This window comes from Peromyscus leucopus, chromosome 6 (genome assembly GCF_004664715.2).
Source record: "Peromyscus leucopus breed LL Stock chromosome 6, UCI_PerLeu_2.1, whole genome shotgun sequence".
Lineage (NCBI taxonomy): Eukaryota > Metazoa > Chordata > Mammalia > Rodentia > Cricetidae > Peromyscus > Peromyscus leucopus.
In genome coordinates, this window is record NC_051068.1 from 107,997,864 (window position 1) to 108,022,533 (window position 24,670).

General features: G+C 44.7%; 1 protein-coding gene across 1 annotated transcript in view; it reads right to left on the bottom strand.

The window, feature by feature from the left end:
• Nucleotides 1–24,670, bottom strand: part of Nfkb1 (nuclear factor kappa B subunit 1) — a 92,529-nt gene that overhangs the window by 11,604 nt on the left and 56,255 nt on the right. Inside the window, exons 8-18 of the mRNA XM_028857418.1 lie at nucleotides 22,507–22,665; nucleotides 21,146–21,250; nucleotides 19,981–20,072; nucleotides 18,515–18,653; nucleotides 12,377–12,520; nucleotides 10,759–10,848; nucleotides 9,212–9,394; nucleotides 8,053–8,194; nucleotides 5,789–5,903; nucleotides 888–1,089; nucleotides 267–436 (exon numbers count right to left, since the gene is read on the bottom strand). Coding sequence (XP_028713251.1) covers nucleotides 267–436; nucleotides 888–1,089; nucleotides 5,789–5,903; nucleotides 8,053–8,194; nucleotides 9,212–9,394; nucleotides 10,759–10,848; nucleotides 12,377–12,520; nucleotides 18,515–18,653; nucleotides 19,981–20,072; nucleotides 21,146–21,250; nucleotides 22,507–22,665 — 1,541 coding nt within the window. The remainder of the gene's footprint in view (nucleotides 1–266; nucleotides 437–887; nucleotides 1,090–5,788; nucleotides 5,904–8,052; nucleotides 8,195–9,211; nucleotides 9,395–10,758; nucleotides 10,849–12,376; nucleotides 12,521–18,514; nucleotides 18,654–19,980; nucleotides 20,073–21,145; nucleotides 21,251–22,506; nucleotides 22,666–24,670) is intronic.

The following is a 24,670-nucleotide window of genomic DNA, read 5'->3' on the forward strand; positions in this document are numbered from 1 at the left end:
CTCATCTCTCCCTCCCGATCTGCATGGCCCCTCAGGTTAGATCATTCGCCCAGTAGCTACACTGGGTTGGCCCTGCCATTGAAGGAGTCCCCAGTTAGAGAGTGGGGCTGGAGCTGGGGATGCAGGAAGTGGCCTCTCTGAACTCACGTACAGATGCTAAGCAGAGCTGACTACTGACAGCACAGCTGGCACTGGCGTCATGCGTTGAAAAGACTGCCCTAAAATTCCCTTGGGATTTAATTCAAGATCACAAGTATGTCCTTTACCTCCAGAAGCAGGCAGCCAGCCAAGGAGATGTTGTCGTACTCCACGGCCAGGTGCAGTGCTGTGCGCCCAGACTTCTGCTCCTGAGCATTGACCTCTGCCCCGGCAGCCACAAGCAGCAGCAGACATGGCAGGCTATTGCTCATCACAGCTATGTGAATGGCATTTAGACCTAAGGCCAAGCAGAGATACAGATGTGGGCGGGACTGGCAAAACTGGACTGTGGGAAGGAGGGATGCCACTAGCTTGCGGCGCTTCCGGTTTCTTTCAGGACATGTTTCAAAGGCTCTGAAGGGCCACTGTTCTGCTTCTAGAAGCTCCTATGATGCTCACAGGAGATACTGAGCTACTAAATAAGCACATTCTCAGTATAAATGATGCTTTATATAGTTTAAGACCAGTGTTTGCTCAGGCTTGCTTTTTCCACTTACTGAGTAACACTCCAAATCACCTTTAAAGGGGTTTGTCGTGGTAAACAGCAGAAACAGCTACGAGACAGGATGAACTCCAGCTGGCCAAGAGAGCATTTGTGGGTCCAAGTCAAGGTACACACATTTACCCAGTGCCAAGCAACTGTGTAGAAGCAGAATGGGAGGGTTGTGCAGCAAGGAACTGGCCCTTACCTTCCCCGTTGGGGTGGTCGATAAGGAGTGCTGCTTTCCTGTTCTTGAGTAGGACACTCAGGATCTTATCGTGTCCTTCTCTGGCAGCTAGGTGCAGAACAGAGTTACCCCAGCGGTCCAGAAGGCTCAGGTCAGCCCCAACCCTCAGCAAGTCCTCCACCACATCTTCCTGCTTGGTGATGACGGCCAAGTGCAAAGGTGTCTGGGTAGAGAAGGGGCAGGAGAGTCGTTGGTTGCTTGTGGACATCTGCAGCCGCTGGCTTCAGAGCCGTCACTTCAGTATGGCTGTGGGCCATCTGTCACTCCCAGATGAACTCTTGACCTTTGTCAGGAGCTTCCTGTTTCACAGGGCAGGCGCCAAGGCCCAAGGAGGGAGGCGGCATGCAACAGTCAGGAGTATGGGATAATTTAAAATGCTTAGTGGTTTTGCTTTGTCACAGTCCAACTGTTGACATTTTAACTCACCTAGAAGCAAATTTAGGCTTTCTTTTTTTTTTTCTGAGTTTCTGATAGGACTCTATCTACAATGGCCTGGAACTACATTTGCTAAATTAGAACACAACGCTGCAGGCTGGCTTCAAGAGGTCTGCTGTTACAAGCTATACCTAACATCATCAAAGGTGCTAGGGATTCTAGTTGGCTTAGTTAGGACAATGCAACAGTTTCCCAAAGAAAGCTCAGGCAAAAACCAATCGCAGTTACTGTCCATAACAGGTAACGAAAGGTCTTCCTGACCACAAGGCTGTGCTTCCATGGATACAAATAGGATGCATGCAAAACTGTTTTCAGAAATGAGCAAGGCTAACACAACCATGAACGTGCCTGTCAAAGAATTGGAGATCGCAGATAGAGAGTAACACTTCCTTCAGGACAACCTGCATACTTCACAAGAGCTTCACAATGAAGTCCAGCTGTGCAGTGAGGAGTTGCCCAACCTCCCATGCAGGGAACAGTTCCTGGCTTAGAAGCAGGGGCAGGTGGGCCACCAAGACCCAAGTTGCCATGGTGATATTTTAGGTTTCTACATCTAACCCCCAGGATTATATCTTCAACAGTTGTAAAGGGTGGGGCTCAAGGAATCCTTAGGATCTGTCTGTGGAGGTCAGTGCTCAAACTGTCCTAGTACCCCAACTTCTGACACAAACCTACAGGAGGACATGATGCAGACCTTTGCTGCAATCCAGGTGAACAGTGAGCAGCTGGTTAGGGGCACTACAGCATTCTCTTTGGGATCAATGACAATAAACCAGCTGTCCATGGAACTGCACAGGTAAATGCTGTAAAGAGCCAAGACAGGGATCCAGTATAAGGCTGCTTACATATTTGCGAGTGTGCTCATGACTGTTTTTATGTATTTATTCACTCATTTTAGAGACAGAGTCTTCTTTGTCACCCAGGCTGCATTTGAACATCTATGTTCAAGGACTCTTCCTGCCTCAGCTTCCCAAATAACAGGAACTACAAACTTATACCACCATGTTTGGCTTGGGAAAAAAACCTACAGACTAGCTATCCATATATACATGCATGTAAAATTAGTAAAATCTGATTCAGATATGTGGATTGTACCTGTTGCAGTTTTCTAATTGTAATATTGTGTTAAGCAGGATATAACTGGTGGGGGAAACTAGGTAAATGAACTTCCAGTTTACTCTTAGGAAATATATAGGCTCTTAGTTTAATTTTGCAATAACTATGAATCTGTAAGTTATTTTATACTGAAAATTAAGGGAAAGGCTAATGCAAGGAAATATATATATATATATATACATATATATATATGTATATATATTAAATAATAGTGTGGACTGTGTGGATATACTAAAAATACATGTCATTCAAATGCACATGTATGTAGTCAACACTCAGGAAAGGACTCTTCCCATAAACATAAACAGCTACGTTTGGGAATAGGGACCTGTCAGATTCTAGGCAAGGTAACTTTGAGTTCTTAAAATATATCCTTTTATGCTATTTAAAAATTATGCATATATTGAATTTACAATAATTAAAAACATAGAACAAAAATAAGTGCATGGAAAACACCCTATAACATCTTATGGGAATTTACGTAAATAAAACAAGCCATGCCAAACCCTGGGCAAACGCAAGAAGGGACTATAGCTTAAAGAATGATTTCAGAAAAGTCCTTTCTATGCCACTGTGGCATGAATGTGTCTCTCTAGAGTGCTGGGGACAGGGATTTGATCATGACAGATGCTCACAGGAATGCACTGTGATTAGTGAATGATATTTTGGGGAAAATGTCTAAGATAACTTACAAATAATCCAAATTACTTGGAGAACTGTATAGCTTTCTGTCAAGCATAGTTATTAAGTTAGGTGTGGTGGTACACATCTATAATTCCAGCTCTGGGGAGGTGGAGGCAGGAGGATTGCCATGAATTTGGGGCCATTCTGGCCTATACAATGAGTTCCAATCTAGCCTGGCTTATGTATCTTGTACAAACAAACACCCCAAATATCAAAAGAAAACAGTTAACAAGCTGGGTGTTGGGGACATACATTTGTAATCCCAGCACTACCTAGGCTATCTATCAAGTTCCAGGCTAGCCCTGAACACAGGAATACCCTCTCCCAAAAACAAAACAACTCCACAAAGCCAACAACAAAACCCAACAGTTACCAGAGGGAAAAAAGTTACCTGTCAGTCAGTATGTGCTTGAGGCTAAGAAGCCAAGGGCAACCGCAGGGAACTAAGAGGTTTTGTTTACTAAGTGGTGCCACGGTGGGAAAGATGGGGTAGTGTGTGTGAGAGGGGATGGGGGGGACCCGAGGAGCTCCCAATCAGAGAGGCCTTTGCCTTCAGCACACTGGAGAGGCTCCCTAGCGGAAAGCTGGTTCGCACACAATAGAGCCCCGCTCTAACCCCACTGAGCCTGCTTCTGCAGATCCTGTCTCTCAACAGAAGAAGGGCTTCCTGGAACCCAGCCTCCAGACGGTGGAGGGAGCGGTCTTTGAAAGGAGGGCTGGGGAGCCACAACATCCTCTTCCTAGTTTATTCTTATCCTTGTGATGGGCAAAAATGCAGTTGGCCTAAAAGCTTGGGAAATGAAACTTTTGGGGCCAAATGACGTTCCAAATACCTCTAATGCCCCAAGGCGTCGTGGAAGGTGGAGGAACAGTTCTTGACGTACACAGCTAAATAACTCTTTTCCTAGTTATTTCAGGTTCAGTGAAAGCCCCCAGCTTCCCCTCATCTCACTCACTGTAGACGGAAAGTGTGGAGTGCTGTGGGAGGCAGTCATGTTCCTCTAAGAGGACAGCTCTCGGATGAAGACCTCCTGAGAGCTACAGGCCAATGTTTTAGCATTTTCTTTGGTGCTGGGGACCGAACCCAAAGCTTTGCACACATGCTAGTTAAAAACTCTCACAGATCCACTTCCAGTCTCCAATTAGAATTTGCAAAGTAATTTTAAAATGCTGAATTGAAAATAAGTAATTTAATGATTTCCTTTAAAAGAAAATGAATTTTTAGATATATATGTGTGTGTGTGTGTGTGTGTGTGTGTGTGTGTGTGTGTGTGTACAGTTAATTTCTTTCTTTTTGTGTGTGGGTGCAGGCACATGTGTGCCACAGTGTGCACGTAGAGGTCAGAGAATAACCGTGGGTATTGGTCCTTGCCTCCCACCTTGCTTTGAGGCAGGGTCTCTTGATCCTGGCTGCATACTGCCAGATCCCCCGTCCCACACACACACACTCCTGCCATGACAGGGGAGTGCTGCTGAACCTGGCTACACCATCTCCCCAGTTCTTTTTCTTTTCCTTTAAAATAATGAATTTTTTCCTTTAAAATGAGATCGCACGCCAGGAACTGTGGCACATGCCCATCTATCTATCCTAGCATTCAGGAGGCTGAGGTAGGACACTGATAGTTGAGTGTCATCCTGGGCTTCACAGATGAGGTGGGGGCAGTGGGGAGAGAGGGAGGGAGATAGGAAGAGACAGAGAGAGAGGGGAGGGAGAGAGAGAGGGACAGAGACCGGGAGAGAGAAATTGGGGGGATATGAAGAAGTGGAAACGACTTGTTTTAAAAAGAGTGGTGTGGTTGCAGTTTGGTGGCAAGGTGCGGTCTCAGCTCTGGGGGCGATCCCAACCCCACCCTGGCCATGGCAATCCGAAGGACACTCTGGTCAAGGGAGTGCAAAGAGTAACATAAAAGATAACAAGAGGGCAAGATCCAGAGAGAGGGGACCTGAGGGCTGGGGAGAATGGGAGGGGCAGGGAGAGGAGGGAGCCCTCAGAGCAGGCCGCCATCTTGGCTCTGGCCTGGCTCCCAGCATCCCAAACCTATGCTTTGGTTCTACCTGTGGAGTTTCTATTTTTTGCTTTACCCTAAAATCTCCAGCTGGCCTCAGCTGATGATGCGGTCTCTGGCAGCCTGCCTAACTCAAACCCGAGCTGGACAGAACATTGGTGCTCAGAGAGTTGCTTACTGAGGGCCTCCTTCCTGTTCCTGGAACCTTCCATTGCCTGATGCTCTGACTCCAGAATCTTTACCTGATACAGCTGTCCAAGTACCTCTCACCAGACTCAGAATTCTTATAAAGTACTGATTTTTCAACTTGATTTTCTTCATAGCTGTGACTTTTTTTTTTTTTTTTCTAGTTTCTCCTTCCAAACAGTATCAACTCTGAATTCTAGAGCTTAGAGTTTGCCTTTTCCAGAGGGGTACTGAATTTCAGTGTGGGGTTATTGCTATCAAATTCACGATCCAGAGTTTCTCATTTATAAAATAACATTCCAAACTGAAGACATTTTTAAGATATCACCTACAAAAGGTTTTGTTTCCTTTTCTTATCATTACTAAAAACAGCACACAGATGTATTGGAAATTAATGCTTTTTAATTCAGTGATTGCCTTGAGATTTCTGCCTACCTGATACAGATCATTTCTCATGTTGATGATGTCATCACAGATCAAACCAGACGTGACTTCCAGCAGATCCCTCACAAGCTGAGCATGAAGGTGGATGATGGCTAAGTGTAAGACACTGGAATAAAATACAGTGGCAATAGTTAACTAGGGGTTAACAAATGACAATAACAAAACATTTCAAGGAATGATTAGAATTGAAGACTGAATCCAGCCGTTGTGCATGGCTTTCTTTGGTCCTATCATGTTTTAAATCTGCAAAATATACTGATCTGAGGTGACACATTTCCTCTCCTACTGCCTTTCTCAGGCTGTGACACTCACTGATGGCACACCCACCTGACTCTGAAAGTGTTTAAGTCTGACCAAACACATGAAGTCCAAAGGCACCCATCCTGGCTGGAGACCAAACGGTCCTAGGTTCAGGCCAGTTCTGTCTGTGTCCCTGACCCAGGCAATTCTCCCCATCTCTCCCTCATATAAAGACAGTGAACAGTTCAGGAAATCTTAGTTGCCAAGCTCTCTTCCTCCGAAACAATGGGAAGTCATTTTTATTTTTAAACAAGCCCTGAAATCATTCACTTAGAAAGACTTCTCAGGGAAGGTCACGATTTGCTCTTTAGGACCCCCTATGCCAATGTTAACCCCAAGGAGTTCATACACACTTTGATGAGAAACAATCCAGCCTACAGCTCAGGGCTTCACTGTTGCTCTGGATGGAATGCTGGCAGAAGGTCTTTAAGTGATGTAGACATGATGTTCATACACTGAGTAAAAGGACATGCTTCAAAAGATGCCTAACCATTTCCATGTGCAGCTCAGCACTTCACAGAAGTGCATCCCCTCCCCTTCGGCTCCTCATACCCTCCTGGGAATTCCCCCAATACCAGAGGGTTCTATATTTTTGCTTTATTGTATTTTCTATGATGACTAATAGTCACGAGGCTCAGACATCAGCCAAATATGACAAGCTGAGTGAAGATGAGAGGTCTATACTCCTAAGTGAGTTCCTCTGTCTCCCGGTCTCATGCCCTGGCTTCTCAGAGAGCCTGCTTGTTTAAGTCTTGAGGGGGGCTCTGTATCTGTATCTTGCATGGTCAAGAAAGGCCACTGTCTCAGATGCTCCATGAATGTCCAGGGTCATTACACATGTCCTTGCTTTTCTCTTCACATACTTGCTGGATTGCATCTGCCTGGCATTGGTTCCACAATCCTTCCTTAAGACACCAACATCCCTTTTCTTGACATTTACGTCCTCATCAAACTCATCAGTTCAGCGGCTCCTTAAAGATGTCACTTGAAGCACCCATGTCCTGCCGGGTTAGCTGCTCTGTTTTGTGGTTATTTGCTATTGAATGTTAATTGGATGCTTTTCCCCTAAAGATGCCTTCTGCCAGTCAGGGCTTTACACAGAGAAGGTTGTCTGGGTTCCTCTTGTACTGTAGAACAAGGCCAGTGGTTATACCACATCCTTGGTTACGCCACAAGCGACGAGGACAAAGGTCTCTGTATGAAACCCCTGAGGTTGGCATTCTCCAGAGTTCTAACAAATTCTGTTTTTAAGCTGAGACTTAACACACAGCACTCCGGAATGTTTCCACAGAAAAGGACTTTCAGTGTTGATGCTATTTTAGGATCATTTAGATACAGCACTTGAATCTCAAGACTGCTGGCTCTGGCTATTTTTATAGGCTTTTAGATCATTTCAGAAGTCTCAATGAAAGGACTAAGAGAACTGTTTTAGAAGGGAGCCAGGTGGCTTTGCAAACAGAACCTCAGGAACAGACAGCAGGCGTGGTGTCTGGAATGTCCGACTCCCACGCAGCATGGCCTGGAGCTGCGGCAGAGCGCAATCCCCTCACATCCTGGTGAACATTAACAGAGGCCACAGAGAAGGAGCAGTAACTAGGAAGGAGAGGCATTTCCTCTTATTTACTGTACTGACATTGTTGTCGTCACCGGGCGCTTCCTTGGGTACAAGACAATAATGCTCTAGGGACTCTGCAGGACTGTCAATAATTCTCTCAATTATTTTGATAAACAAAGCAGAGGTTTAACACTCAACACGCCATCCACACAGCTGAGTCTTCTTGCCTAGAGATACCACATATTAGGGCTCATTAGATGAGGGCACACCTGGAGAAGCAGATTGTTCCTAGTCCAGCTCCCAGGAGCCTTCCCTGTCTAGCTGGTGTGGCGGCCAAGGCCTCGTCCTCGTCCCTGTCCCCAGACAGTGATTGCTGTGCAGCCGTCCTGACGTCACTCACCTGTCCCCATTCTCATCCTGCACCGCGGTGAGATGGCGCTGCACAGCCAGCAGCATCTTCACGTCCCCTGTCACCGCGTAGTCGAAAAGGGCATTGGCATGCCGCTTGGCGAGCTGCAGAGCCTTCTCAAGAAAGAGGTTATCTGCAAGGCAATGTCCACAACCACAGCTGAGTCTCATTCGCTCGCCCTACACGCATGGCATGGCACACCATTTTAGTTGAAAATGCTCCTTTTGGTGCTTCTGGACTGGGGTGACTAGAAAAAGCACAATTGGGCATTGTCTCACTGACAGATAGTATAGTCAAGAGATTGATTTCAACGTGTCTGTGGGCCATGAGGACAATTTAGAACTATCTGCTATTTCAAGGAGAACAATCAGTGTCTATGACTTACAGGGAGTAATCAATCTCAGGATAATTGGATTTTGCCATGATTTTCAATAATCAATCGTTTTATAAGCTAATCTGCTTCTGGAATCCAGTCTGAGTCAAAGAGAAGAAACATGCCCTCTGGCCTCAGACAGAATCCCAGAGAGCCACTGGTGTCTTTGGAGAATTCATTCTCTTAAGGTCAAGGGGCTCATTTAACCCGTTTTGATATGGCTCCATGGACATAGATTGTGCATCTCAAAAGAGGTATTTAAAAAACAGAAAAAAGAAAACACTTGATAGTAACCGTATGTGACCACCATGTTACTCTTTCTTTCTGGATGATGTCTGACCTAGAAATATGACATACGCTAATGAGGCCTGTTCAAAGGAAACATCTCCTTGAAATTCTGCTTTTTTAAGGAGGGCAGGATAACAAAGATAAAAGCCTCGTTTTCAGGCAAACTTCTTCTATATGGCAGCTGAGCTGGCTCCTGGGAGGGGCTAGTGAAGGAAGTGGACACTCTTTTGTGTCACCTGGGCTAGGGACAAAGTGAATTGCCTCTTCTAATACCCAGAGCTGCATATGACCAGGCAATGGACTACAAGTTTCCGCATGAAGACACTTCTTGGAAGGCACACGACACCTTGCAGAGCGCTCAAACGAGTTGCTGACCCATCATCTTTAGATTAACAGGAAGGAAACCCATGTTCTGGAGACAGCTGCCTGTACCTAGAACTGCACCCTCCCCAGCTGCCCGTGGAAACCCTTGTGGGCATGCCCACCTACCCTGAAACCCAGCATCCCATTCCTTGTCCTCCACGGTGGACGTCAGTGCAACTGTATCAGTCTTGGTGCTGGACATGCCAGGTTCCTTATCTTCTGTTGCTGTTTCCTTCTCAGAGACATTTAGAATCTCTCCCTCACCACTCTCGTCTTTAGGGTTATTTTTCAATTCCGTGTTTGTGGTTCCTAGGATAAATGCAAAAACATCAGCTTTTTCTTAGTAAAATCTATCAGTCAAACTATAACTCACAGTTTTAACATAGGGCAGAAAAAAGAAAGAAGGCAGGTTTGTTAAAAATGGAAAAATATGAATGTTCATAACATAAACAATATGTTTTGGACATATTTTAAATTTATTTATTTATTTTTGGAGACAGGGTCTTGCTGTATAGCTCTGGTGAACTCATGCTGTAGACCAGGCTGGCCTCGAACTCACAGAGATCCACCTGGCTCTGCCTCCTGAGTGCTGGGATTAAAGGTGTGTGCCACAACACCTGGCATGTTTTGGAAATATCTTAAATATCCAGAAACATTTAAAAGATCATCTTCCAAACACTCCTATCTGATTTGCAGCAGATGTGGCTACTCATCCCCATAACCTCCTTCCTTGCACCCGGGAGGCAGAAGCAGGAGAAGCACCACAGGCCAAGGTTACACAGAGACACTCTCGCAAACAAAAAGAGGGAATGAATCTCATTTTCTCTGTGAAGGAGAAAAAACGAGATGAAGTTTTGCACGCTGAACGTTAGCTGAAGAAAATGGAAAGTTCTTGAAGGTCATTCTTTCTCCTTCCCAGTGCTGAGTGGCAAGGGAAACCACAGAGCTCATCTCCACTCAGTCTGGCCGTCTCTACCTCTGATCACTCTGTTGATGGAACCATGTTATGTGACAGGCAGGACAAGGCCACCCAAGGCTCCTGGCCGGCCTGGTACAAAACCCAGTTCTACCACCACCAGCGCTGTGTCTTCTGAACCCCATCTTCTGTCCAGACTGTGCCAAGACTAGTATTCTCTTGCACAGGGGTCATGAAGTCATAGTTAATGGAAACAATCATTATCTAATTATAGGATAAACTACAATGTCAGTTAAGATCTTTAAAAAAGGTTACAGTGATGTATGCATCTGGCACAAACATGTAGTGTATATGAAAGGTTTTATAGAATAATTTCCACGGCTACAAGAATATACCTTCATATAAACTATGAGCAGACTGTAACCACAGATACTTAGAGGATGTATGTGAGTGGAAAAGACCAATCCTCCAAAATGAAAACTGATTTCAAAAGGATAGCACTTGAGGTGAAAAGACAGACAGGAAAGGTGCTATTTTTATGTTTGGATAGTCAAGTCTAGGTTTTTTTGCATTGTGCCTCTGCCTTATTTCCATTCATGCAATGTCATGAGTAAATATGTAAGTGTTAGGCATATTCCTTATGCTGTCCTAGAATTATACAAAAATAAGAATTTACTGGAAAGTTATTTTCTAAAACTTTTAAAGATGACACTGTTGTCTGTGCATTTTTCTTCCTTGGTATTCAAGTCTGACTTACCATGGGTGATCCCAGCGTTGGATTTAGTGGCTCCTGGATGGAATGTAATCCCACTGTAAGCAGGAAATCCGTAGTGCGAGAAGCCATACCCTGAGCCAGCAATGAGACAAAGGAACATCAGGGAGACTGTTAACAGGCTGGGTACACACTCAGGGGAACAAGCCGTGGTGTGGCACAGTGCCAGCCTACACAGGCTTCGCCCAAGAGTTAGTAGACTACACTGTGGGAAAAGACAGGTGAATTCCACTGCGGTAACACAGACCGTGCCAGACTGGCGGCTTGGAGAAGCTGATGCCGAGAAGGTCCTTTCCTCTCATGTGAAGGGGAACAGCTAACAGCAAGTAGTCACACCAAGACTTAGAGCTACATGAAAACAGTTAAATAAGATGACCCCTGGTGAGAAAACTCCAAATACAATAATAGACTGACGCCTTAATGGACAAAATGGCCACCACTCTCATTTTCATTCTTTTTGGTGGAAGAATGAACTGATAAAGTTCCCCAGAGGAGCAGTCAGCACGTAACACCACACTCTCTCACGGGACAGTTTAAGTTATCTGGAATAAAAGGAAAGCCATGCTCAGCAGAGCACATTACACAGAAAACAGGGAACAGCATTCAAGTCAGTTGTGCTATCAGGGCTTTCACTCAACCTGGTATGAGTCATTAAACACGATACTTAATCATGCTTCTATAAGAACTGTATTACCATGAGGAACTGCTCAAGCTAATGGCAGAAACAAACACAGCACCCATCACTCTACGTCTACGATTGTGGTGTAATGATAAGAAAGATCTAATATAAATAAGTGGTTGAAAACCCATGCATGAGGATCACAGATGTATCCAGAAGCTCATAAATATTTATTGTAACATATGCATGGCAAAATTAGAAGTGGTTCATCCACATAGCATCACAGTGCTTTCCTGCTAACTCTTCAGTGGTAGGATTTTCTGTGACTCAGTGTTCTACAGTGTAGTGTCGAGAGTCTGCAGTATTGTGTAGAGGTATATAATACATATCTACCATGTAACAGGTATGATTGTTGTTTTAATGTTTCCCAGCATAATACAACAATTGCTCCTCCAAAAAAGGGAGAAATACTCAAAAACTATTTGAGAAAGGTTATCTTCTAGATAAATGCTTCAGTTGACTTTTCCTTTTTACAGTTTTGGGGATTACCCATTATCCTGATATACATGGTCCAAGACCCCCTAAAACTGATGCACAGACCCCAGTTCACAATGTAAGAAGACAGGAGATGAACAACAATAATCATAGGAACAGGGCAGTTATAACAACAGGCTGCACTAACAGTTTGGGGCATGTGGTCTCTCTCTTGGCAAGACAATGGTAGTATTTTTAGACTCAGGCTGACCGCGGGCAACTGAACGGCAGAAAGTGAAACTGGATGGGGGAGGAGCCACTGTACTGGAAGGTGAACACACACTCCTTTGACAAAACTTTACCTTTGTAGGAAAATGTCCATTAATTTAAAATCTCGTAATTAGTAATGTCACCGCCACTCAAGCAGGAGACATGCTCGGAAACCTGGGAAAGGAAACTATGCCCTCACCAACATGAAAAGGCTTTCCACAGAAGAGACTTTTCCCGTACCTGGGCCGGGACTTCCGGTACTCCCTCCACCGCCGCCACTACCAAACATGCCTCCACCGCCAGCTCCGGCTCCACTGCCACCGCCGAAGCTGTCCGAGAAGTTGGGCATGAGCTTCTGGCGCTTCCTCTGCACTTCCTCTTTGTCTGTGTTTACAGGAAGGGAAACCAGAGGGAAAAGACTGATTGGGTCCCACCAGCAGCCACAGAGAAACTATTGATTCTCAGGATATTTTTAAATCCTTAAAGGGAAATAGAGGGCACCCAAGGAGGAAGCATGATACTTATTCCAGTGGGCATGAAGACCAAGAACCAGCTTCGACAACCACAGCTCAACACCCACCCAGCTCCACTAGGCAACATCTCCCAAGTTCCCAGTGTTAACAGGCTGGTGAAAGAGCCGATTGCTCTTCAAGATCTAGACAACCCAAAGATGCACAGTCTTTTTAAAATGCACTTTCATTTACTTACTTATTTATTTTGGATAGGGTCTCACCATATATAACCCTAGCTGCCTGGAACTCACTATGTAGATCAGTCTGGCTTCAAACACACACAGATTCAACTGCCTCTGTCTCTCGAGTACTAGGATTAGAGGCATGCACTGCCATACCCAACACTGTGAACACTTGTTTTTGTACACCTAAGACAAGTATGATGAACCAGCTAACATTTATTATGTACATACATTGAGCTGGGGGCTGGAATAAAGAGATGTACAACACAACATCTCTGCTGTCAAGGACCCTCCATCTCAATTTGAAGGCAGAGATTTATTGGGAAACACTGTGATGGTATGCATGTGAAAACTTAATGGAACAGATTCATGGTCTGTTGAACTTCTGCAAAGACCAAAGACCTTATGTTAGAAGAACAGGGGATATTCTGGCAAGCAGACATGGAGGGATTTCTCAAAGTAATAACATGGATGGGGTGATTTTGACATTAAGGCAAACATTTTGGCTGGAGTGAAAAGTTAGTATAAGAAATTCTTGAGAAGTAAGGTGGACTCGGGTCACCCACATTGGGGAGCCTCAGGAATATGAACCTAAGGGGCTTGCTTAGAGGAGAGTTACTGAATGTCTCAGAGAATGATGTGTATAGGACAGTATTTAAGGGAGCTACATCTGTCACTGTATACAGGACTTTCTAGAAACTCCAAGGAAGACTGCAGACGTGAAACAATGGAGACCTATTCCTTCCTGACTATTGTGACAAGAGAAATAGATAGATCCTGGGAACACAGAGAAAGCCTACAGGTTCGTGACTGACAGTTTGGCCCCTAGGGTCTCAGATCAAACATAGAGACTGCCTCTGGGACAGTGGCCTTGAGACTGTGGATTGCTGCTCCTCATGGGCTTCTCTAGTTCTTGTTCCTCACTGTCTGGGTTCTCATTAGCCAAGATGTCCTCTATAATTCTGTGACTGCCCTCAGTTCCATCATGGCCTGTGTGGCCGTCAGCCACAGTGCTCTCAGTCCGTCACTGTGTGAGGCATCTACCATGGTGTCCCTGTTCCTTTGTGGTCTGTGAGTTTCCTAGCAGATACTTGTTTATTTTGTCTTTGGGGCGGAGAAGTGAAGGTAGCTTTTGTTTACATAAAACAGTCAACTCGGTATTCTCTATCCAGTGAACAGGCCGATTTTAACAACTGTCCTATGTCTGACTCTTCAGTGCCTGGTTTTCATCACTGTTTATGCTCAGAAAGATCTCCACTTTTCTAGTTCTGTGGGTGTTTCTGTCACCCCACAGTGAGGCACAAGGCTGGTGTTTATGGACTATCTTGGATCACCTACTGCAGCTGAAGGAGAAAGTACAGTAGCATGGTGGACTGCACTAGTCCCTTTAAAGCCAAAGTTGGGCACACCAGGGTGATTATGAAGAAAATGAGCTTCTGCCAGAAAGCAGTGAACTTGGGGGGAAGAGACTCTGGCTACTTCCTAACTAAAGATTTGTAGAAAGGTTTATAAAGTTTCCCTACCAGTTATACCAAAACTAATAGCTATTTTCAGTCAGCCCATGAACTGTTATCTCACATGGAATTTTATTCACTGTAGAAGAAGCAGGAAACACAACAGGTAACTTATTCATCTTTAGAAATGTTATTTTCTATAAAAGATACCCCATCCCATCCAGGTGTGTGAGGGGGGCGTGGTCTGCCCACATCATGCATGTAGAGGTCAGAGGTCAACCTGGGGTGTTGGTCCATGCCTTCCCCCTTGTTTGAGGGCGGCTCTCTTTGCTGTTGTGTATCCAGGCTAGCTGGCTCACAAGCTTCGAAGACCCACTTCCCATCGTCCTGTGGGATCACTGGGGTTATAATCACTCATGCTACGTGCCTGGCTTCTGTGTGGGTTCTGGGAATCTGACCTCAGGGCCTCATGCTTGCGTGCTAAGCAACATGTTGTTTGCTGGCAGGGTTTCTAGCAAAAAGGCTTCACACTTACTGTGTGTTCCCTTTTAAAGAGAGATGCTTACTGTTCGCTGTAAAATTTCAAGTTTTTTTAATGTTTGTTTTGGTTTATGTGTCTGTGTGTAAGTGTATGCCACATGTAAGCAGGTACCTGTGTAAGCCAGAAGAGGGTGTTGTCCCCAGAGCTAGAGTTACAAGCAGTTGTAAATTGGCTTATGTAGGTGCTGGGAACAGAATTCATGCCCTCTGAAAAAGCAATAGCATTCTTAACTGTTCAACCATTTCTCTATACTCCAAAATCAAAATTTTAAGAGATAATTTTCAAATATTGGGTATAGCATTGCCAGGATTATTTCAGTGACAAGATGATATTTCAGAAGATTCCACAGGACAGCCTTCATGAAGGAACTTGCTAGTCTCAGTCCCACAGACGTGAAGGCGGAGATTTTCTTACCGGTCCATCCAGCCTCTCAGTCTGCTTTTCACAGTGGTCCCACAGGGTACACTGTGAATGCACGTTCTAGAAGGAAGCGCACGGTCACTTCTACAGAATCTCCTTTCACAGAAGAGGAAGCTGAAGCTGGGGGTGGTTAAGTGACTTTCTCATCTTACGGTGGAGAAGGTCAGACCCAGAGCCCAGTGCCCTTTTATCACAGCAGACTATTACTTTTGGGCAACACTTCAGGAACAGTGTTGCACATCAACGCTGCAGCACAGAGAGAAGTCCAGCCTCTGTCGACCTTCCCTGCACACGTGCCTTGATAGCACTTCAGTCTCAGTTTCCGGGTTCTCTGGCAAACGCCTGTATTTAGCTTGGTCATGTCTTTTATAACTTAAAATATCACTGTTCTCCATCCTGACTTCTAGCTTTTCCTACTGAAAACTCACTACACTGGTCCTTCTCTGCTTGAGTACAGAAACTCCTTGAGTATCTTCTCGCCACATAACCACCCCTCACTTGGTTATTTTAACTGTCTCCTGACCTCACTGTCCCTAAGAAGTGTTTGTAAGATACGGTGTCAAGGAAGGATTCCAGAGAATGCAGAGTTCAGGGAGGTAACGAGAGGGCCATGTTTCATACATGCGCTAATGCCTGACTTGATGGATCCAGTGTATATTTAGGCTTTGTGGTTATGTTGGTGCTCACATGGTAACTTATAACTCTGAAACCCCAATTCCAGGGATCTGAAAGCCCCTCCTACCTAACTCAGGCCCCAGGCATGCACGTGCTGTACAGACATACACACAGGCAAAACACTATTAACAAAATCCAGAATGTGAAAAGGAAAATAGAACAAGGGAATCTATTATCCACAATTAAGAGTTCTAATACAATAACCGGACTGTACTATATTAATGCATGGCAGCCATTCTGTCCTTGGGGCTCAGCTGCCACTTCTCCTTCTCCAGATAATTTTTACGTTGTTTGTACTCTATGGAGCTGTATTCGTATTTATGATGGTATAGATGGTGTGTTTGAAATTTGTTGGGGAAATCAGAACTTGGGTGAACCCCATCCTCTCACCCAGCCATTAGACAGCCCCTACCCTGCTGAGATGGAGTACCGAGGAAGCTGGGCCTTTGCTAGTGTGGCAAAGTGTCTGGTGCAGACACCAGGAAAGGCGGCCTGGGCGTCAAGCTCAGAACGTTTGTAGGCTCACATCCTGTGTAGCTAACCTGTATTTTCTCTTCTTTTTCTCATGATTCTGCACCAGCAAAGATAACATTATTTTGAAGGCATATTTTAGGAGATGAATTCTATTGTTTTTCTCAGGAAAGATAATTTTTTTTTCTCCTATTTTTAGAGGGCAGGGGCTTCAGGTAAAGAAAGCATGGATTTTCACGTCGTCTTGTGTGGACGGAAGGATCTAGAAGACTTCAGGCCAGTAAGGAAGGAAGTAGGCCAGAATGTCCCGTAAAAGTGACCCAGCAGAGATCACAGCTCAGAAACATGGACTCCCAGAAATGCTTTCTAAATGGCTCTGCTACAGCACATTCTTGAGCACATCACCCTCTGCCCTCAAGGAACCAACACTGGGTGGGCCTCGCTGCTGCTGCCCCTCTGTGTTCCCAACCTCAGCTAGGGCCCTGCATCTGATGGCAGTCATGTTGCTGATCTCCTCCTCTCCAGCCTCACTCCCTCTGACCCAGACATTGCTGGTTTTGCTGGGGCTTAGTCCTTTGTGTAGCCTCCAAGTTTACGGATCTCCTCTCAGAACCATGGATTTCAAGAAAAAACTGAAAACAGAGGTACAAAGAGGCTGACCAGTGCCATGTGTTCCTACACTTACACTCTGCAGGGTTCAGGGATTCTCCTGATGCTGAGTCTCCACCCACTTGGGTGTGGCCTTTGATTGGCCTCCACCCTGCACCTGACCCAAAATGAAACATGTTTACACCGAGCTTCTCCTTCACCCTCAGATTTTCCTCCCTTGATGCCCCATCCACTTAACCACACCATCAGTTTCCAGTCTGGAAATGCTAGAACCTTCTGTGACTCTGAGTCTCTCTTCCACTTCCCTTCACCCAAGGCCCAGGTCTCCACAGCGCCACCATGGCGGTGTCTGCTGAGGCCCGCTCCCAGGCTCGGGGACCTTTCTAACCCTCCTGAAGCCCCACTGGATTCTTGCATCATTCTGACTGTGTCATCCCAGACAGTTTTCAGGCAAGCCTGGCCATCCACTCTGGAGTCAATGTAAAATCCTTCACACCGTCTGGACCTGGCCTCCCTCCCCTGCCTCAGCCTTCCTCGGTCCATCTCAGCACTCACAGAGATCACTTCTCCAGGACTAACACCAGCTGTCACACCTCTGCCCCTGAGCATTTCTCTATTTGATAAGCAGAGGAAGCCCTGACTTCTATTCACCTTCAAAAACATCCCAAGTGGCTTCTCACTGAAGAAGACTTTTTGGAGGCTTCTTTAGACCACGGGCTCCAGGGCTGTCTCCTCAACAATTTCATAGGTTTGTGGATGCTTTGCTTTCAGAACTTACTATAATTGGAGAACTGGGGTTACAGCGCAATGGTAGGACACCTGCCTAGCTTCTACAAGGCCTGGAATGTGATGCTTAGCATTTCAAAAAAAAAAAAAAAATCAGACTTTGTATTTTAACTATAGTCTACCTTTCCTGATGTGTCCTTGGCGAGGAAAAGTATAGTAACTGTTTCACTTATAGTTCTGCACTGTATGGTGGCTGAGTTTTCTGTTTAACACTTGAGGTGGTGTTGAGTAGCTGAAAAATCATTTGAGCCTTTCTTTTTCTTTTCCTTTCCCTCCCTCTCTGCATCCCTCCTCCTTCTCTCTCTCTCATTGTTCCTCCCTCCCTCCCTCCCCTCCCTCCCTCCCCTTCTTCCTGTGCACAGGCTGCAGCACCAATGTGGAGGTCAAAGATCATCTTTTGGTAGTTAGTTCTCTCTTTTCGCCACACAGATTTTGGGGCTCACACTCAGGTCATCAAGTGCTTTAACCCACTGAGCCATCTTGCCGCTCAACCCCAGATTTTAATATTCAAAGGTTAAGTCGCCAAATGTCTAAATCTCATACAAGTTTGGCAGTGATAACAGCATCATAAGCGACTGGGTCTAATTCCATGATCTCAAGTCATTACCTTCTGTCTCTAAAAATAAGCACTTCCCATCCAGACAGTGGTGTCTAGGAGGCTGTCTGTGTAAAGGAGGTGACCCACTGATCTTTCAGAGCAAGCGCAAGAGTCTAAATAACCCAGTTACCTTTGATTTCAGGGTAGTAGAGGAAGGGTTTCGGTTCACTAGTTTCCAGATCCGATTTCCTCCGAAGCTGAACGAATACGGAAGCTGGCTTTGTGATGTTGACATCCTTATACTTTGGAGTTTTGAAGACAATGGCAAACTGCAGGGTACAAAACCCCAGACACTGGTGAGGGCATCTGTTTTCTAGGGGTGGTGAGCACGAGACACACTCTGAATGCGTACATTCAAACTCCAAGCTCAAATAACGTGTGCCCAAACCCAGCACCTGGAGAGAGTTCCAGTCACTATGCTACACCCTTTCTTTTTTTAAAAATTTGTTCTTTTTGAGATAGAGTTTCTTTTTGTATCCCTGGCTATCCTGGAACTCACTTGGTAGCCCAGGCTGACCTAAAACTCATAGAGATCCGCCTGCCTCTGCCTCCCAAGTGCTGGGATTAAAGGCGTGCACTGCCACAGCACAGCACAGCATACATTTTTATTATATTGTCCGCGTGAAAGTAAAACACAAAAGTATGCTGTCTAATTATCTCAATTAAAACATCTTAATTATTTCTCTTTCAAATTAGCCTTAGAAGCCCCCAAGATCATTCAGAGCAGCACATGAAGGACTGGGTGTGGCAGCAGATGGAAGTGGGTGCCAATGTCAGCCGCAGCCAGAGACACCAACAGGGAAGTAACGCTGTGCTGGAGGCGTGTGTCACTGGACACACTTCGGTTCATATCTCTCTATATATTCACAAGGATCAACATTTCATAAAATGTAGGAGGAATACACTGGCACACACTGATAATTCTTCTTGCCTCCCTAGCTCCTACTCACGTACCTCTTCAGTACAGATTCCTAGAGGGATCTGCTGTTATTTTCTCAGGCTTCCTGTGCACATGAACAGTGAATTGTTTTTATATATACTATGTTCTCAATAAATCTTTACAAATCTTAGCATTCTATTTTGAAGCACCCCACTGACTAACTAGCCATTTACTGGTTAATATTTGGGCTGTTGATAATTCCTCGAAAACACCATTTCTTAGTCACCCTCAAAGGGTGACAATTAATGAGGTGGCTCAGCATCTTCACCCCTGGTCATACAAGCAGCTGGAGACCCTGACTCATCAGGATGAGATCAGCCTCCGCCTTCAGACTCCTCAGCACAGTTCCCTTTTCCCAGGCTTTGCCATAATGGTCAATACTCTAACCATTTTCATGGGAAGAACTGAGGGCCTCTGCCTTCACTACCTGAACAACAGTCACCAAATGAGGCACCATGCCAGGCTCTCAGAGCCAGCAGCACCCTGCCCGAAGCTCTATGTTAGGGTACTTCTCTGGAAGAGCCATAAAAATAGCATTGCTGTATGGATGTTAAAGAGACTAACTTGGTTTCTTTTCCAGTATGTGGAACTGAACACTGAATTCCACCAAGGCAGAACGTGTACTAAAATAAAACCTGCAGTAACAACCCACCTACCTGTCTATGGACATCCGTGGGGGAAAAGTCTCCAAATCCTTCCCAAACTCCACCATTTTCTTCCTCTTCATAGAACCGAATCTGGATGTCATCTGCAAATGGTTACATTCAGGCATGTGACTGCAATGGCTGTAATCATGTTGACGAGCCTGCTAGCAAATGCAGCTAGCACATCACTCTACCTCATGTAAATATAAATGCTTTGAAAAGAATTCATAGCAGGAGATTTGCACCATTTAAAGTTTTCACAGGTCGCTGACTCTTTACACATTATTTACTCCAGGAATGGGATCTACTACTTACTCATAGTAGCAGAGTGTTAGATTTACCCAATCCCTTAAGCCTTGTCTTAGTCAACACATGAACTTCCCACTTCTCCACCCTTAAACTAGTTTACTTCTGGGAAACTTGAAGTATGGAAGAATATCAGAATCTCTGGGTGTGACTCAACCCAGTATGGAGATGTACACTGTAACACTTGACATAAGTGAAGCTTCCCACATGGCAGATGCTGTCCTAAGTGCTGAGAGCTAAACTGAACCCTCTCCTCCCCAAGTTGGCTTTGATCATGACATGATAATTATCCCAGCAACAGAAACCATAAGACACCAGCCTAGGCAGAGATGTTTAAAAATAAAGACTACTTATTTATAATTTTATTTAAAATGAGGTTTGGGAAAGTAACGACTCCTTCAGCTTTTACTAATTCCCAATCTTGCTTTATCTAGTGAGAGTAAACATGAAGGACTTCTCAAAGTGCAAACGGAGGGAGGTGCTGAGGACCCTGTATGCGTTATCCTCCTCTTTCCCACCGGGCATCACAGTGACACGTGGAAGAGACCGAGGAGGCTCTCTCCACATCACAACATGGCTCAGAGAAAAGAACAGGCACTGTAATTTCATGTTATGTAAAACTCAGATAATAACTGTGACTTAGTTTAATTGCGTGTCGGAAACAAAGTTTGTTAAGTATCATCATGCTGAACAGCTCTATGTCCGATCTCTGTCCTTTTACCTCTGTGAAAAATGGAAACAACACACTGTACACTTGGAAATGTTTTTGAGAGGTCCCACAGCAAAAAGAACACTCCTGGTCCACTGTGAGCAACTCACAGATGACTCTGACAGTTGTATTTCACATCTGGAGACGCAAGTGTACACGTACCTTTCTGAACCTTGTCGCAGAGAAGGTAAATTTCTTCTCCTCCAGTTACACATCCTGCTGTCCTGTCCATTCTTACGATTTTCAGGTTGGATGCGTTGGGGGCCTCTGTTCAGAGGGAGAAAACAAGGCACACCCTAGTTCAGCCCTGGTTTCACGAAGTTCGATGGATGAGCTCACTCCTACACGTTTACAGACACAAACAGAGCAAGAGTAGCTGCCCATGTCCTTGGAGCCCTTCTTGGCCTGGGCCACTCATTCTCCCCAAAACAGGTGAGGTACAAAGGAGCAGATGAGGAACAGATGGTGGTATTTGCTTTTCTGGATGATGGTATCTGTTTTCCCCTAACACACAGGCTGATATGGAAGCAAGCTTTCCTGATGTTTCCAGAATTACCAGGTCAGTGGCTTGTTTCATGCTAATTTTATGCCATTTATAAAAGTCCTAAAATTTTTAAGCAAAGTACGATTCTTAAGCTACTTTTTTTTTTTTTTAATTCTACCAAGGAAAATGAAGATGTTCTATTTCCTTTCCCCAAACTAAATTAGCATTCTGTGTGGTTTGGGGTAAAGCTGCCTGTACTAGCAAGTATTATGAAGCTTCCCCTTTAAAAACTCCAACAGCTGCATTTTAAGGTTCTCTGTTGAGTAAGAATCTTTTTCATTTGATAAACTTCTCACTTCCTGTTACACTTGTTTAAATTAGACAAATCAACTAACTAGCTGATGCATGTGGAACATGGGCTTTCCTAGTACATCATATTCCATAACCCTTCAACGAGACTACTGTACTTGCAGGGTCCCTGAGGCAACTGTTCATCAAGCCCAACGCATGTCAAACAACAGAGTTACACAGTAAATGCTAATGGCTACTGAAAGCCCTCTACAGTCTAGTGTCTACAGACCGAAAGACAATGTTGGCATACTATTTCTTCAGTTACCTCGGCATTCCTGTTTTAATGAATGCACTACCAAGTGGGGATAAGGACAGATAAAAATAATAATTGTCTTTTATTAGTTTCCCTTTAGAGCTGCCAGGGCAGATAATAAGGCCATCTTAAAGAGCACCAGCAAGTTACCCTACAGTCAAGTGTTCAGAAGTAAGAAACTGGTGTTACATGTGAAGAATATAATGCACTTTCTGAAGGAGAAGCACTCTATTGGTGGTATGGCTTAAGATGCTTAAATGGACACCAACCCTCTACCGTAGACTGCAAGAGTCACACTCTGCAAACAATAGACTAGAGCTCCAGGTGACTGAGTCACTGTCTGCAGGCCTCGGCTCTTTTGTAAGTGCCGAGGTAGGGCTGGTGTCTGATCTCGATGCTGGATGAAGAGACCCTGCCTCAGGAATGAGTACTCACTGCTGTCATAGATGGCATCTGATACCACGGGCTCCAGTCTCCGGGTGAAGCTGCCCGTGCTGTCAGGAAGAAAGGCCGTGAACATGAGGCGTACCACACTCAGGTCCATCTCCTTCGTCTGCTGCACAGCCGCCTGGCGGATGATCTCCTTCTCCCTGTCTAGGGTCACATAGTATAGTTTGCTCATGCCAGGGCAGGTGGGAGTGTGAACATTTAACATGGCATATTTTCAGAAGCCCAAACAAAGAACATCTTAAAGACCAATTCTTTTCCTCTAGAAATACTTCCTTAAAAGTTTTTATTGGCATATACTCTGTACGTAGTGACAGGTTTATAAAGGTATCTCCGCCCCAGCAGATCAAGCCCTCTGCCAATACTCAGTCCCACAGCCTCCTTGCCCCTCTCCCTCATGCCCACTAGTTCCCTTTCTACTAACAGAATACCCTTCTCCTACTTTCATGTCCTACTCATGTATGTGCAAATAATCTTACGTATTTATATAAAATCTAGGATCTAGAGATGAGAGAGACAGCACGTGATGTTTGTAGTCTGGCTTATGCAACTTCCAGTTGCATACATTGCCCTGTAAATGATGTTTCTTTTTTTTTTAAATGGCTGACTAAAACTCCATTATGCATATATATCATACTTTCTTTATCCATCATCTGTTGATGGAGAGCGAGGCTGATTCTTTAACTTGACTCATGATTACGGCTGCAATAAACACGTATGTGTAATAAATGTCTGTGTAGTATGTTGACTTAGAGTTTTGCAAGTATACACAGGAGTGTACAGCTGTGTCATATGGTAGTTCTACTTTTACTTTATTTTTGAGGACTTTCCATGTTGATTTTCTTACTATTTATTTATCTCTGTGCATTTGTTGGCCACAGTGCATGTGTGTAGGTCAGAGGGCAGGCTGAGGAAGGTGGCCCTCTTCTTCCACCACGTGGCCCTGGGGACTGAATTCAGGCCAGCAGACTTGGTGAAAATTGCCTGCTGAATCATCTGCAATATCCAGCTGAGGGTGGTCTTGCACTGCAGATCCTCCTGACGCTGTCTCCCAACTGCGGGGATTATGTGCTGCCCTGTCTGTTTTTCTGTGGTGCCGGGACTCAAACCCAGAACTTCCTGTATACTAGGCAAGCACTATGACGCCTGCACTGCACGCCAAGCGCCTGCTGCTTGTTTTCTTAATGACTGCCATTCTAATTAAGGTGAGATGGAATCTCCAAGCAATATTAATGGCTAGCAGCATAACCACGTCTGTTGGCTGCTTGTACTTCATCATTTGAGAACTCTCTCCTTGTCCCTTAGCCCATTTATTGCCTGGATTGTTTGGTTTCCTGGAATTTAATTTTTTGAGGTTTTGATATAACTAGATATTAATATGTCAGATACATAGCTAGAAAAAATTCTTTCCCATATTGAAGGTTGTCTCTTCGCTCAGCTATTTCCTCTGCTGTACAGAAGCTTTTTAATTTCATTTGTTAGTTGTTGGTTTTATTTCCTGAGTGGCTGGAGCCCTTTACAGAAAGTCCTTGCCTATGCCTGTCTCCTGGAGCATTTTCTGTGTGTGCCCCCTTAACAGTTTCAGACCATTAACTTTTACGCTGAGACCTCTGATCCGTGTTGAACTGACTTTGTCCAGGATGAGATGAGGATCCAGTTTCCTCCTTTCTATGTGGCTATCTGCTTTCCCTGGCGTCACCTGTTGAACAGGCTGTCTTTTCTCTAATGCATGTTTTGGCATCTTCTCAAGGATCAGGTGGCTAGAGTTATGTTTATTTCTCAATTTTCTGTTCCACTGATTTATACGTCTGTTTTGATGCCAGTTCCATGCTGGTTTTGTTACCACGGCTCTACAGTGTAACCTGGAATCAGCAATTGTGACACCTCTAACAATACTCTTTACTATCCTATGGCTTTGGCTATCTGAGGTCTTTTGTGCTTCTATATGAATTTTAGGATAGTTTTTCTCATTTCCATGAAGAACACCATTGAGATTTTGATGTGGAGTGCATTCACTCTATAGACCACTCTTGGTAATACTTTTGTGATTTAACTATGTTGACTCAGGAGCATGGGAGGTTTTCCCATCATCTATTATCATCTGTTTATTTCTTCAGTGTCTTAGAATTTCCATGGCAAAGGCCTTTTCACA